The sequence below is a fragment of the Loxodonta africana genome, chromosome 24 (assembly GCF_030014295.1).
Source record: "Loxodonta africana isolate mLoxAfr1 chromosome 24, mLoxAfr1.hap2, whole genome shotgun sequence".
NCBI classification, from domain to species: Eukaryota; Metazoa; Chordata; class Mammalia; order Proboscidea; family Elephantidae; genus Loxodonta; species Loxodonta africana.
This window is the reverse complement of record NC_087365.1, coordinates 44,355,743-44,372,678: the sequence shown is the minus strand read 5'-3', so window position 1 is coordinate 44,372,678 and position 16,936 is coordinate 44,355,743. Positions and strand designations below refer to the sequence as shown.

The window sequence follows — 16,936 nt, the reverse complement described above, 5'->3', positions numbered from 1 at the left end:
AGTTATCAATCATGTGCCACTGGACACGTCACCTAGCGTCTCCGGACCTCTCTGCTAAATGAGTGGGAATAAGATCTATTGTGCAAGGATGTTGTGAGAGGCCAAAACATTCAAAGGAGCCTAAAACACAATAGGAAGAAAGGCCTGGCAGTCTATTTTCAATAAATCAGCCAATGAAAATCCTATGGATCACAATGGTTCAATTTGTGCATGCGGCTGCCATGACTCGGGGGCCGACTTAACGGCAGCTAACAGCAATGACCTCACACATGAGTACGTAATAATTGTTATTTTCATCTCAAATTCTACAACCTAGTTTTAAGAGAACAAGTGTCTGTGCCAATAAAATTTAAAATAAGACAACAATGAGCAACCAATACGAGAATTACTAAAAATGTTCAGTATCTCCCACTGGGGTAAAAAAGCAAACTAACAGAAAACCCCACACTAATCAGACAACAGACAATAGGGTATGACAGAGGGACAACTGGGGAATAAGTGTCCAAATGAGAACAGCAGACTGTGACAGAGGTATCACCACACAACATATCAAATGTGTGCTTCAAGTCCCCTTGACTTCCAGCAAGCAAGGTTGTGCCATCTCCATATTGCTGGTTGTTAATGAGTCTTCTACCAATCCTGATGTCACATTCTTCTTTGTACAGTTCAGTTTCACTAATTATTTGCCCAGCATACAGACTGAATAAGTATGGTGAAAGGATACAACCCTGACACACACCCTTCCACAGTATCTCCTTGTCCTGCTGGAACGACTTCCTCTTGGTCTATGTACAGATTCCACACGATCAGAGTTAAGTGTTCTGTAATTCTCATTCTTTGCAATGTTATCCATAATTTGTTATGATCTGCACAGTCAAACGTCTTTGCACAGTTAATAAAACATGGGTAAACATCTTTTCTGGTATCCTCTACTTTCAGCCAAGATCCATCTGACTTCAGCAATGATATCCCATATTCCACATCCTCTTCTGAATTCGGCTTGAATTTCTGGCAGTTCCCTGATGATGTGCCATTGCAATTGCTTTTGAATGATCTTCAGCAAAATTTTACTTGCGTGTGATATTAACGATACTCTTCGATAAAGTCTATCTTAGTCTGGAAGCTCCACTGAAACCTGCCCACCATGGGCAACCTGGCTGGTATCTGAAATACCAGTAGCATAGATTCCAGCATCACAGCAACATGTAAGCCACCACAGTACAACAAACTGACAGATGTGTGGTGGGAAGGGCACAGTGGGCTGACTGGGCTGGGAACTGAACCTGGGCTTCCCACATGGCAAGTGAGAATTCCACCATTGAGCCACCCATGTGCTGCTGGCGGCCTGCCTGTGGCTTGGCCAATCATTCTGGCACAATTATAAACCCAAGGCCAGAAAAGCCGTATATAAGAGAAACCTACTGCACCACAGTTGCCATTGTTGTTAGTTGCCATCAAGTAGATTCTGATTCATGATGACCCCATGTGCGCAGGATAAAACTGTGTTTTCAAGGCTGTGACCTTCTGGAAGCAGATTAACAGGCCTGTCTTCTGAGGCACCCCTGGGTAGGTTTGAACCACAAACCTTTTTTCTCACTCACATACGCACAAATCTATCCTATTGGTATGGTTATTACCTCCATTTTACAGATGAAGAAATTGAGGCTCAAAGAAGAGAAGAAACTGGTCCAAAGCAGCTCAGTAAATGGTGAGATCAGGATTAGAACCTTAGAAGCCTGACTCCAAAAGTTTTAACTACCAGGCATACTGCCCCTTAACCAAAACGGCAGAATATGTACCACTGTCTGAAAGCAGAGGGAAGAAAATCATACAGGAAATACCTAGAGAAATTTTTCCAGAATTGCAAGACAGAGTTTCCCGATAGAACGGGGTCTCCTAGGCCTTGAACAATGAATGAAATAATGTCCACACTAAGGCTCATTATTGTGAAATTTCATAACACTGAGAACAAAGATTCTACGTGTTTCCTAAAAAGCAGGGTAAAGAGCAGGAAAATAAATAGTAAAAGCTAATAAAAGACCAGATATCCAGGAATCAGAACAGCATCGGACTTACCAACAGCAACACTAGATGCAAACAACAATGAATCAGTGCCTTCAAAAAATCTGAAGGAACTTTTCCAGTCTAGATTTCCATACCGAGCCAAATTATGAAGTGAATGTGTGGAAAGGGGAAAATCAATTTTCAGATATACAAAGTTACAAAAAAATTACCTCTTGTTTACATTTTTCTCTGGAATTACTACAGAGTGTTCTCCACTAAAATAAGAGATAAACCAAGAAAAAGAAACCACTGGACTCAGGAAACTGGAGGTTCAACACATAGATGTGAGAAAAATGATCATGGTGAGAAGAGATAAACCAGGATGACAACTAAGTACCAGGCACAGAGACCAGCCAGTTCAGATAAGTGTATGTTAGAAAGCTTCAGGAGTAACGGATTTTCTTAAGAAACAATGATTTCTTTAACAAATTGACCAACTATCTGATGCATCTAAACATTCTGAGATTTAGAGGTTATTTTTGTGATAATTACATAGAAAACTATATATTGTGTATACAGAAAACCAAAATAGCAAAACAAAAACAAATATTTCCAGGAAAAACGAAAATGTGCAAAAATGAAAAAATAATCATAGTATACTATATAAATCAGCTCTGAACAGCATACAAACCCATTTATAGCCATTAATGTAAATACTGAATACTGATCTAATTAAAATTAAAAGCCAATTATATAGGATACAAGGCAGGAAAGACTGAGTGCTTGCATGTGGTGAGGGTGGGGAGAGGAAAGAAAGCTAAATTCTTCTTTTCCCAAGTGTGAAGTCAAAAGATAATGCCTACCACTGAAAAGTCAGGAAGTCATAATATAAGAATGCTCTCTCTTAAAAGATATGATGGTAAAGTAGGGGTTCTCATAGAAGAAGAAAGGAGATAAATATAGGGAGTGAGGGAGTCAGGAAGAATGTGGGGTTATATCTGAATTGGCAGATCATCATGACTTAAAAAGAAAAATACACACTCACACACACATTTGTTTATTGGCACCTACACATGGATTCAAGGAGCCCTGGTGGCACAACCGTTAAGGACTCAGCTGCTAACAAAAAGGTTGGCAGTTCGAACCTACTACCCAGTGGCTCTGTGAGAAAAACACCTGGCAATCTTCTCCTGTAAAGATTAAACCAAACAAACCAAACCTGCTGCCATCAAGTCGATTCCGACTCATAGTGACCCTACAGGAGAGAGTAGAACTGCCCCATAGGGGTTCCAAAGAGTGGCTGGGGGATACAAACTGCCAACCTTTTGGTTAACAGCCGAGCTCTTAACCACTGCACCACCAGGGCCCTGTAAAGATTACAGCCTATAAAGCCCTACGGGGCAGTTCTATTCTGTCGCACTGGGTCACTACAAGTTGAAACCAACTCAACGGCACCTAACAACAACATACAGGGATTCTACTAGACATCAGAGACACAAAGATGAACAGGCATGGCAGTAGCTTAACAATCAGTTTACCAAGTCTAGGGGTGAATGTCTCCAAGGACAGAGGAAACAGATTTTTGCCTACTGACCCCCTCCAAAAAACCATGCATTTGAGGACATGTCAACATCAAATTCCTCACACAAGGGATAACGAGTGCCAGAAAAATGAGGTAAATATTAAAACTATCTTTAAAAGATAACCGACAGTTTAAAACAAAAACAACATATTATGGGGTTTATAGCATGTGTATAAGTAACATGTACAAAAATAGCACAAACAAGGCGGCGGGGAATAAAAGTGATTTTTTTAAGAGGTACAGAATGATAAACCCCAACCTAGTGATGGAGGGTACGCTTTTTCTTTCAGAGGCCCTGGGCTACATAAGCAAATAGCTACTTTCAGAATTCTAATAGAGATTCTTACTTTGGATAACGGTGAGAAAATTGGCAAAAATCTCCTACCTTGTCTTCTCAACATTTCATGTCTCAGGAATACAGATTACTGCTGTCAAGAGTCCATGGGAGAAAAAAATGTGAGGTAAAGCTGAGAAAAAAGGCTGAAGAAAGTGTCTTTGACAGCTCAAAGGAAGAAGAGTGAAAAAGGATATGTTTAGGTGAATGAGATCACAAACCAAATTCATGGCCGTGGGTACGATAATGGGAAAAACAATTACGTTACCTAGGCTGAAAATTAAAAACTCTGCTTGCTAGATCAATAATTAACTTACATTTAAAAGTAACCTTCTTACTGATGAAGAGTAAACGGTACTCAGAGTTGTTTTTCCTTTTCTTTGATGATCTCAAGTTATAGCAAAACTAAAGTATCGGAACCAAATCTGAAACCTGGCCTTAGCTCTAATAAGATTCAAAGTTAAGAAATTCTAGGTTCTGAAGACAAGTAGGAATTTCAGGCCTTCAGGGACTCCTTCACTTTTTAATATCAACCTGGCAACATTCTGACACCAAACGTTTGCGGGAGATTGATTATTCATTCTCCTGTGTGTGACACAAGGTTGTTATGACTAAATTAAAGTCTGCTCCGTTTATATAAACAGCACCAGAGTTAGCAAAGAGACGAAACAAAAAACCTACCTGCATACTGAGTTTGTAGCATAACCGCATAGATAGAAATTATGCCAAGTGGCTTCAACATACAATAATTTGACTATATGTATACCTCTAGTGGGATATGACTTAAGGACAAAGAGAACTGCAATACAAATCTGAAATTATTTTCAGTTATTCTTGTTGGTGGTAATGTTGGTATTGTTATTTTGAGGCTGACTTATTTTTGTGGGATATAAAACAAATGAGTAATTATATCAGTATTGCTGGAAACTGACATTTGGCATGGGGGAAAAGTTAAGAGGTGTAGGATAGAAGCGATTAAGTAAAAACTCTGTAGTCTTAAGTCTGTACTGAAAACAACATACAAACTCATGAGTTTTAAAAAAATACACTACCTTGTTTTGTCTATTGAAAAGGCCTAGAAAAAAAACTATCTAACTGCAATGAGCCCTTCTTGTACTCAGACTGTAGTCTCTAAATACCATTTTCCACTAAAAAGAACCAAAGTTCCTTCAAAAACTGGCTGTTTCCAGGTTTGGAGCACGAAATGTACAAGATCAGCCTGGAACACCTGGTCATACTAGAAGGCAAGAAGCTATCAAAAACTGGGGGGTATGTAAACCATACCGCAATAAACCAGATGTAAAATAAAAAATGCTACTAAGGTCATATCAAGACGAGACAATCTGAATTTAAAAAAATTAAAATGATAAGTACTGAAAAACATCAAATATTTTTAAACCCATTAATTTATAATGATACTAAAGAAAATTATTGGTTACCTTTGAAGGATGCTAGGGAACCAACTCATCATTTTGAGAACTGGTGAATAGAGAAAAATTCAACTACAGTCATCCCTTGGTCTCCACAGGGCATTGGTTCCAGGACCCCATAGTAAAATTCGAGGATGCTCAAGTCCTTTATATAAAATGGCATAGTATTTACATATAACCTAGGCATGTCTTTCTGTACACTTTACACATCATCTCTAGATGACTTGCCTGGTACAATGTAAATCCTATGTAAATAGTTGTTAACGCATACACTTAACACTTAATGCTTTCTCAGTCTTTGCAAGCACTTTATCAGCAACGAGAGAGACCGTTTTTTTGCAGTTGTAGGGGCAGCACTAACACTTCCACCAATTGCAGCTTCTTTCTGCTTTATTGTGAGACTGCTCGATTTGTTCTTATTGACCTTACAGCCCTCTTTTCAAAAGATCTAAGATATTTGTCTTGTTGAGAGATGGCACTTTACACTCCCTCTTAGCCTTTGAGGGATTGCTTTGACTATTTCATTGCTTTTTAGGAGTCATTTTTTCACACAAACAAAGGCAGCACACAACACAAGTAGCGAACGCACGAGACTCAAGGCGAATGATGTTCAAACACTGCGTGCTGGAGAGAGACTGGGGATCTGGGAAATGGTGGAGGCTCAGCAGGGGATGCTTACACACTACTTCATTTGCGTGGATTCAGTGTAGTGCTTCTCAGTGCATGACAAATTCAGGTTTTGCTTTTTGGAACTAAGTTTTTTCTCCCCCCAAATATTTTCTATCCGTGGTTGGTTGAATCCATTATGCAGATGTAGAACCCACAGATACAGACAGCCAACTGTACATATCCTGTCTTTCCTATAAACACTGTACCTGGGAGAATCTACATAATTAGTGAATGGGAAGTGTTACCTTACAGAAGTATTTCAGCTGGTAAAAGAAACCAAAAAAACCAAACCAAACCCAGTGCCATCGAGTCGATTCTGACTCATAGCGACCCTATAGGACAGAGTAGAGCTGCCCCACAGAGTTTCCAAGGAGCGCCTGGCGGATTCAAACTGCCGATCCTTTGGTTAGCAGCCGTAGCACTTAACCACTACGCCATCAGGGTTTCCTGGTAAAAGAAGGAATGATAAAATGCCACTACAGTGAATCCTGTGAGAGCTGGAACTCAAGGGGACTGCCTTGTTTTTCCAAGTCTCACAAGTTTTCCAGCTTTGACAGGGTGCAGGCTCTCACAGGTTTCACTGTATACATATAGAGAGAGGGGAGGGGGGACTGACCAATTCATTGATTTTAAGGAATTGGCTCACGTGATTACAGAGACTGGCAAGTCCCAAATCCGTAGGCCAGAAAGCGGGCTAGAAACTCTAGCAGGATATCTATGTTACAGTCTTGAGTCAGAATTCTTTGTCTCTGGGAAACCTAAGTTTTTGTTCTTAATAAGAAGCCTCCAACTGATTGGATGAAGCCTGTCCACATTATTGAGGGTAATCTACTCAGAGTCAATTGACTATAAATGTTAATCACATCCAAAATATCTTCACAGCAACATCTGAACTAGCATATGACCAATTAGTTGGGCACCACAGCCTAGCCAAGTTGACACACAGTTAACCAGTGGGTAAAACTGCTAGTACCTTGGTATAACCCAAATAAGTGGCCAATAGTTACTGTACTCTTCACAACCACTATTTCCAGTTAAAAATTAAATAAAGGCAGTTCCCTTAAGAATATTCTTGATGAAGTAGTAAAAGGCTTTAACTATGTAAAAGTCAACCCCGAGTACATGTCTTTTTAATGCTATCTGTGATGAAACAGGAAGTTTGCATAAAGCGCTTCTGCCACATACTAACATATGATGGTTGTCTTGAAGAAAAGCACTTGGAGAGCTGAGCTGCAAGCTAAACTAGCTGCTTCTTTCACAGAACACCATTTTTACTTGAAAGAATGACTGACAGACAAAATGGGATTATTCAGACTTCGGGAGATGACAGGTATTTTCTTCAAAATGAACAGAGTAATCTTGTCTCTTCAAAGAAACCAACTGCGAGTATTTGCTGCCAATGATAAAATCCAAGCTTTCAAGTGAAAAATCAGAATTTTGGAAAGCTTGATTCCACCACTTAACATAACTTGAGTTTCCCAAATGCTTGGGCTTTTCTGACGGTGATATCAAAGAATGTGATTTTTGTTTATATTGTATAATGAAATGTGCCAACATTTGGAAGATCTATGTAACTCAGTGAACCAATATTTTCCAAACAACCAATACATGATGTTATAAAATCATGTATGAGTAAAAGTTCCATTCAAAGTACAAGACAGACCAATGGATTTTAACGTGTAGGGTAAGAAAAGTTCACTGATAATGGTTTTGGATTCTACACTGCAACTAACCTTTAAAAAACCACCACCACTTGTTGAGTTTCAGTGTATAGTCAAAGAAGAATATCCACAATTATCTGAAAAAGCTATTAAAATACTCCATTTTCCAACTGCATACCTGTGTTAGGCCAGATTTTCTTCATATACTTCAACCAAAACAATATATTACAACAGACTGAATGCAGAAATAGATAAGATAATCTAGCCTCCTTCTATTCAGACATTGAAGAGATCTGAAAAAATGTTAACAATGCCATTCTTCTAATTCTTTGTGTTTTGGAAAACATGGTTATTTTTCATAAAAATAAGTTTATATAAATTAATCAAAAAATTTTTAAATAGGTTTATTATTATTTTAAATAAATTAATAAAATTAAACATTTCAATTTGTAATTCAGTAAATACTGTTAGATAGAACTCACATAAACAAAAGCTCTTCGGGGCCTAGAAAACATCAAGACATCAAGACGCAGCCACAAAGGCATTAATTTTAACATTAGTAAACAAAGCATCTCCGTACCACATCAGTCATGATTTTAAATTACAAATAATAAGGCAGCAATAATTCTTGCCTCCCACCAAACATCACATTTTTAAGCATATAGCCAAAAGCAAAAACTACAACCTAATAAAAACAAAAATGAATAATTGACTATGTCCTGACAATTCAGTAATGCGTCTTTATAAAAATCCAAAGAAATCTCTACTTCCCATCAGATTTGGAGCCCTGACACAGGACAGAATGGGAAAGATAAAAAGTTTCATGAGATCACAGACTGTTGTCATCCACCTGGGAAAAACCCAGGACTAAAGTTTACCCTTCTCTACCACAAACAGCCAGGTGAATGGCATCTAATTATCCAGAGAGTCCAATCAATCAATCTCATTCAGGCTCTGTTACTTTCATCAAATTAAATTTGTATCAACATTTTGGTAGCTTTGTCCCCTGATGGACCCATCACCTCTTAACTTCAGAGGGACACTAGCTCTCTGTGCTGCATTAGGATTCTATTTTTAATTTCTCCGATAAATCAAGGGAAAATCTAAAAGAGAACTAAACATTTCCAAAAACGTAAGGGCATACTGGGCACTAATTTACTCTTACTTCACTTGAAGGTCTCTCCTTCAGTCCATTTCCCCTTCCTCACACACCCACACCCTCTCTCCCCCAAACACAGTTACGCAGTACTTCCTGACCCTTCTACATTCCTTAATGCCTCCACAGACACACTTCTCTCTGCCCAGAGTGTCCTTTCTCTCCTTTTCTGGCTCAAGAATTCCTATTCATCTTTCAAAATACACTTCAAATGAGGATTCTTGGTGCCTTCCCTAGGGGTTCTTGCTCCCTCTTCTGGGCTCCTATAGCATTCTTATATGTACTTTAACCAAACCAAACCAAACCCGTTCCCATCGAGGCGGTTCCAACTCATAGCGACCCTACAGGACAAGGTAGAACTGCCCCATAGAGTTTCCAAGCAGTGCCTGGTGGATGTGAACTGCCTACCTTTTGGTTAGCAGCCGTAGATCTTTACTATCACACCACCAGAGTTTCCATATGTACTTCAGGAACAGAATTTATCAGAATAGCTTTGAGAGAGGCCATACAATGGAGGTGGTTAAGAGCATGTGCTCTGGAGCCAAACTGCTTTGGTTCAAATCCTTGCTTTGCCACTTACTATTTGTATAACCTTAGTGAGTTCCTTACCCCTCAGTTCCTTACCCCCTTTAAGCCTTACTTTATCACTCATAAAATGGCAATAATAACATTACCTACCTCATACAATGGTTGTGAGGACTGAATTAATATACGTAAGGCACTTATTAACATTCTAAGGTATTAATAAAATACGAATATATCCTTATCTCTGAATTTCTATAGTACTGACAGGAAAGAAGGAAGAAACGTACACAAAGATAAACTACACTCTAAAAATCTTTTAGATTAGTGGCTTGTAGACTTTAATGGGTAGAATCACCTGGAGAGCAGGTTAAAATACAAGATTACTGGTCCCTGCACCTCAGAATTTCTGATTCAGCATGTCCAGGGTGGGACCTGAGAAAATGCATTTCTGACAAGTTTCCCAGGGATGCCAACACTGCTGGGCCAGGGACCACACTTTGAGGACTACTTTTTTAGACTACTGATTCAAATGGTTGCTTTGAGATTAAGATAAGAGCTATATATCAAGAATGTTGTTGTCATTAGGTGCCACTGAGTCAGTTCCGATTCACAACCTTATGTACAACAGAACGAAACATGGCCTGGTCCTGCATCACCCTCACAGTCGTCGTTACACTTGAGCCTATTGTTGCAGTCGCTGTGTCAATCCATCTCGTTGAGGGTCTTCCTCTTTTTTCAATGACCCTTTACTTCACCAAGCATGACATCCTTCTCCAGAGACTGATCCCTCCCGATAACATGCTCAAAGTATTTAAGACGTAGTCTCCCCATTCTTACTTCTAAGGAGCATTTCTGCTGCTATTCCGAAGGTTTTCACTGGCTAACTCTTTTCAGAAGCAGACTGCCAGGTCCTTTTTCCTAGTCTTAGTCTGGGAGCTCAGCTGAAACCTGTCGGCCATGGGTGACCCTGCTGGTATCTGAATACCAGTGGCATAGCTGCCGGCATCACAGCAACACACAAGACCCCACAGTATGACAAGCTGACAGATGCATGAAGGATCAAGAATGTTAAGGCATTAAAAGCAGTTTCCATTTGTGTTCTGGTACTTTTTGGTGTAGCAGCTCACGTATCTCCCCACCTCAACTTTCTTTCACTGGTTAGTTTGAAATTCTCTAAAAAGAGAATAAATTCTCTTGAAATTCACAAGGTAAAATAGAATAACATTTTATACATAAAGATGGGTTGGCTAAGGCACAATGTGGGCATATACCCATCCAAATGATATAGTGCGAGGGTCCCAACATCATATACCCACAGGCACCAGACAGCTCAGCCAGTTAACATAGAGAAGCAAGCCAGGGATTGTGGAGAACTGGGGAGGCCATGCCCACAGAGGGCAGCTGCTACTTCGCTCCAGACAACCATAATCCAATAATGTAGGTCTGTGATGGCTAGATCATCTAAGTTCTCAAGATAAGCTAGAGATCCAACATTTTATGTAAAATGTCTCAATTTTTAAACATAGGCAACTAATTAAAATATTTTCAACACTGTACAGAATGCACAGAAATGTCTGCAGACTGGAGGCTGTGAGCTTATGACCTATAGCTTAGAGGGAAGTCGCAGGGCTTGTCTCCTGCATGGACCAGGGCTAATACAGGTTGGCTATGTGCTGTCCTATCCACTGTGCTCAAGGGCCCACTCCCTCCAGCAGCCATCTGCTTCCAAAATAAAAGCACACTCTCTAAAGACCTACTTAAAGCCCTTTTGTAGAAGTAGCCTGCACATCAAATATGGTCTCTGCCAATGATCTTTGTATGGAAAAACCATGGCGAAGAAAAGTGAAGTCTTCATGCATTGGAAAAACTGATACACAAACTATAAAAAAAAAATTGTGTATCAGTTTTTCCAATGCATGAAGAGGTAGGATTAAAATGACTAGAATTTTAGGATTAGTAACGTCTACATTAACAAAAGAAAAAAATTAGGCTTAGAAATTCTACCACAATGATGATGTCATTAGGTATCTGGCAGTTATTTAAATACCTTTACCTAAGACTTGCTAAACTGAGAAAACCAGCCCTTACAAATTCTTATAAGAGAACTACACAGACAACATGGAAGAGCAAGTACAGTAACTCAAGTCTCCAGGGTCTACTCTGATTAATAGTGGCAGCCTGGGGCACTCTCCTCTCTGGCTGTCTCCCTGTGTCTCTGTCTCCCCTCCATCCAACCTCCCTTTCCTGATTTATATTTTCCATAGCACTTATCACCATCTGACACACTGAATATTTTACTTCTTTATTTCCCTTCTACTAGAAAGGAAGCTCCATTAGGGAGGGGCATTTGTCTGTTTTGCTCACTAATCTATTCCCAGAAAAGTATCACATACATATTGGTGCTCAAAAAACACAGCATAAATAAATGAATGAACAAGTAGATGACAAAACAAATGAGCCTGGGTTCTAGCATGGGTTCAGCGACTAACTGGTTAAACAGCCTTAAGTGAATTACTTTGGTCTTCAAAAGATTTCTGTCATTCGTTGTATAAACTATGACATTCCTCACACTTTACAAAAATAGGAAGAATGGCATCATTTCCTCTAGGCCAGTCAGTTGGGTAGTAGGAAGGCAGGACTAGAAAGGCTTCCCAGAGTCCAAATTCAATGGCCAACCTAAGCTCTTTTATAAACAACAACAGCACTATACAGCTGACTAACAAACTTCAGAATTTAAGAACGCAAAAATTAAAAAATTCTTAAAGAGAAAATTATTTACACTCAGAAAAGGAATGTAGATTGCTTACCTTAGGTTTCTCCAAAATTTTTATTACCTCTACTCACTAAATCCCTGTGAACATTAGTAAGTATCTGTGGTTGAGGGAAAATGGTCCATAGCAAAGACAGGAAAAACAACTAGTTTTTCAAAAGAAAGTTTAGAACAATTTAATATTCATCCTCCGATAAAAAAAATCCTCTCAGACAGCCTAAAATTAAGAGAAACTAAAAAAAAAAAAACCATTGCCATAGAGTCAATTCCGACTCATAGCGACCCTATAGAACTGCCGATCTTTTGGATAGCAGCCAAATGCTTACCCACTGCACCACCAGGGCTCCAGGGTTAGCAAAACAACAGACACTGCAAAACAGCATCAACTGCTCTCCAGTCTAATTCTTAAATACAAAATCACAATCCCAAATAAACTACCGAAGACAGTTACAGCTTTTGATGGCAGAATATTTCTTTTATCATTAACAATTTCAAACTTGACAAGAAGAAAAACGGTAAGTGAATAAAAAATTTTTAAGGCAAAAAACAAACAAACAAACTACCAACCAGTGGTCCTAGAACTGCTCAGATGTCAGTCAAAATGCTGCTCTCTCAAACTGATAAATGCCTCAGCCCAGGAGCTGCTGTCAGAGATGCTCAGAGGAGACAGAAGCTGCCATGAGGAATTGCCCAGGCACTTCCAGCTAACTGACAGGGTTAGATGTGTGATACTTCAAGTAATTTCCCTCAGAAGTCATAACCACTTGACTTCCAACACTACTTACAAACTCATAGTCTCCATCCTGTGGTACTTTCCAATCTGAAGAATTTTTCAGTGGGCCAGGTACACTCTTGCCAAAGCTGTTGATCTGATTTTCCTTTTCTTTTTGTTCAAAGTATTCAAGGAAAGATGGTTTTGCAGGCTGCATGGTCTCATCTCTTCCTAAAAACCCAGAAAAACAGAACATGAAAAGGGATGCTCGTATTTTAGATACGTTAAAAAAGGAGATCTCTCTCTGGGTGGGCCACAGTCTCCATTAGTGGCTCTTTTGGGTAGACAAGGACTCCTTCTAGAATCTAACGAAAACTACAGAAAAATGCACAGATGCTTATGCAAAATATTTCTCACAGAATCTGACAGGATTCACGGTCTCCCTAAAATCCATGCAAAGATCCCCCTTTTTCCGGATGGAAAGGCTTAGGTGATGCAGTGACTCTGAATAAGCTGCAAGTAATACTTTTTTGGGTCTCTGATGGCAAAGAGTTCCTATAATATTCAGACTGAAAACAAAGAAGCAAACAAAACCTATTTATTTAGCATTTACCAAGTGTGATACTCTCCACAGGCACTAGAGCAGGGAGGTGGGGTCAGATAGCAGGGTGGCTTCCCCTGATAACCTCATGATCTGATTGGATTAATGAGAAAAACGTGCACGAAAAAGAATATACAAATGGATCATCATTCATTCACTCTATGAAATACTATGTAACTTTTAAAATGTTCTTTCCAAATGTTCTACAAAGGGTGAGAGGAAAAAGAAGATATCATATATACGGTATGATTTCAACTCTGTCAGAACACACACACAGGAGAAAAAAAGCACACGACTGAAAGAAAATACAGTAAAATGTTAACAGCATTTGTCTCTGATAGAAGGATTACAGGTGACTTTATTTACTTCCTTATATATATGTTTTCAAAAACACAGTACAGGATAAATATTAAATGAGTAGAGCTGATGATAAAAGTCACAGGTGCCCAAAAGTTGGCATGATCATGCAAGCTGGGGCAGTCAGCGAAGACTGGTAAAGGAAGCCTTAGGCTGGCCTTTGAACAATCCCTGAGAACAGAACTAATGGCTACAACTAGTGACAGAAAGAATGGTTGTACCTGGCATGGCTTAGCAACCGAGCTAGCTAAATGGACCTATTTCACATGTTGACCTATTTTTGTGTCTGTGATTAGTATCTTAACATCGGGAAGTGCAGGAAGCTTTGCTAGTGCTTCCTGTGAACATGCAGGTTTATACTACCCTTTTCCCCAGTAACCAGAATGTTCTGGATTGAATTGTGGCCCCCCGCCCCCAAAATGTGTGTCAGCATGGGTATGCCATGACTCCCAGTATTGTGTGATTGCCCATCATTTTGTCATCTGATGTGATTTTCCTATGTGTTGTAAATCATACCTCTATGATGTTAATGAAGCGGGATTTAGAGGCAATTATGTTAATGAGGCAGGACTCAATCTACAAGATTACGCTGTGTCTTGAGTCAATCTCTTTTGAGATATAAAAGAGGGATGTAAGCAGAGAGACACGGGAACATCATATCACCAAGAGAGTAGTGTCAGGAGCAGAGAACATCCTTTGGACCTGGGGTTCCTGCACTGAGGAGCTCCTAGACCAGGGGAAGCTTGATGACAAGGACCTTCCTCCAGAGCTGACAGAGAGAGAAGGCCTTCCCCTGGAGCTGGTGCCCTGAATTCAGACTTGTAGCCTACTAGACTGTGAGAGAATTTCTGTTTGTTAAAGACATCCACTTGTGGTATTTCTGTTATAGCAACACTAGATAAGTAAGACACAGAAGAAAGGCCTAGAAGGTCCAGAGTCCTAAGAAGCTGATGGCGAGGTGTCTAGAAGATAAATAACAGCAAGTGCTTCTCTCCTGGTACCCTTGTTCCATGCAATCTTATCTCCTGACACTTGCCTAGTACAGTTTCGAGCCAGCACCCTGATTGCCTCTCAGATGTTTGTTACCTATCTCACTATCACAATTGCCAGGTTCAACAGCAGCCAATCCCAGTTTTGACCATTTCCAGATGCTGCCAGTAGCATATTTCACTGTTGCCTCCTCACTTACTAGGGACTAAAAACAGCATTTGTTAGGACCAGTCAATGGGTATGTGGTCAATCTGTGTTTTGCTTTGTTTGCTCTAGGTGGGATGTTAAGTGTTTTTCAAGCTTATTGTGTTTAATTTTCAAATTAAATTTGTTATTACTTCATAATATATTTCTGCAGAAACTACAACAAAATAAGACTTGTAAAAGCAAGTGCTTGGGATTTGCCGAAAAGTCAGGAAGCTATGCCCCTTTGATCAGTCCCCTCCTCTGGGACCACCAGAAGGGAGGACAGACACAAAATCACCCACATGAAAAGATGAGTGCTCAGAGAGCCTTCTGGAGCCCAACAACCTAACAGTACTACTTTCGACAGAGGCAGCATACTTTTATATAAAATAGCCCAACTACAGAGAGCAATCGGTTGAACAGAATGAGAAGTCCAGAAACAAAACAGAAAGTCCAAATGGCTACCCAGTTGTTTGGGAAAAGATTAAGCTGGATTCATACTTCATACCTTGAATCACAAAAACTCCAAACAGATAAGATATCTAGTTGTAAAAACAGAAACCATAAATACTAGAAGAAAACATGTGTGAATTCATTTAAAACCTGGGTGTGGAAAAAGATTTTCTAACTATGACAAAAATCCAGATGTAAAAAAAATAGATAAAAACCTTGTGTGTGGTAAAAACATCATAAATTTTAACAATAGGCATACACACACTATAGCCAAGACAAAAGATAATGACAATCTGGAAGAAAATATTTACAACAAATATCACAAATTTTTAAAATTTTTAGGAATTCATTATATAATAGGGAGGTAAGCTCCCAATAAAGAATTCTTAAAATCAAGGAAAAAAGGACAAAAAAAGGTAGAAAAAGAGTTAAAGTTTTGAAAAGATATCCAACTAGTCCTTAAACATACAAAAACATGGCTTGGGTTCACTCACAATAAGAGAAACTCAAATTAAAACTACTCAGAGGTACCATTTGTTCATGTTTCAGACTGGCAAAATTCAAAAGCTTAACAACACACAATCTGTTGTAACGGCTACAAAATCATATACCTAGTATGAAAGGGACTTGACAAAACCTAAATATCAAAATATGAAATGGGGGAAGGATGGAAGAACCCTGTGGCACTGTATTTGAACTGGAGATATTAATAAAAGCTCATGATTAGGATTTAAGGCAAAACGGATGTCAGAAGAGACTCCGAAACTTGCTCTTGAATGCAGCGTAGCAAAAGCAAAAGGAAGAAATGATGAAAAGCTGAACAGAATATTTCAAAGGGCGGCTCAAGAAAACAAAGTAAAGTATTATAATGACATGTGCAAAGACCTATAGTTAGAAAACCAAAAGGGAAGCACACACTTGGCATTTCTCAAGCTGAAAGAACCGAAGAAAAAAATTCAAGCCTTAAGTTGTAATACTGAAGGATTCTACAGGGAAAACGTTAAACGACACAGGAAGCATCAAAAGAAGAGGGAAGGAATACACAGTCACTGTCCCAAAAAGCAATGGTCGACAGTCAGCCATCTCAGGAGGTGGCATATGATCAGGAACCGACGGTACTGAAGGAGGAAGTTCAAGCTGCACCGAAGGCACTGGTGAAAACAATGCTTATGCTCCAGGAATTGACACAGTAACAACTGACATGTTTCAACAAACAGATGCAGCATTAGAACTGTTCACTGGTCTATGCCAAGAAATTTGGAAGACAGCTAACTGGTTGACTGGAAGAGATCCACATCTGTACCCATTCCAAAGAAAGGTGACTCAACAGAATGTGGAAATTATTGAACAATATCATTAATATCACACATAAGTGAAATTTTACTGAAGATTAGTCAAAAGCAGTTGTAGCAGTACACAGACAGGGAACTGCCAGAAATTCAAGCCGGATTCAGAAGAGAACGTGGAATGAGGGATATCATTGCTGATGTCAGATGGACCTTGGCG

At 39.3% G+C, this 16,936-nt stretch overlaps 1 protein-coding gene across 2 annotated transcripts in view; it reads right to left on the bottom strand.

Annotated features, from left to right (window-relative positions):
- Positions 1–16,936, bottom strand: part of STK4 (serine/threonine kinase 4) — a 100,319-nt gene that overhangs the window by 34,564 nt on the left and 48,819 nt on the right. For both annotated transcript variants that reach the window (XM_003411728.4, XM_023550281.2), the window contains exon 10: positions 12,917–13,074. In XM_003411728.4, coding sequence (XP_003411776.1) covers positions 12,917–13,074 — 158 coding nt within the window. The remainder of the gene's footprint in view (positions 1–12,916; positions 13,075–16,936) is intronic.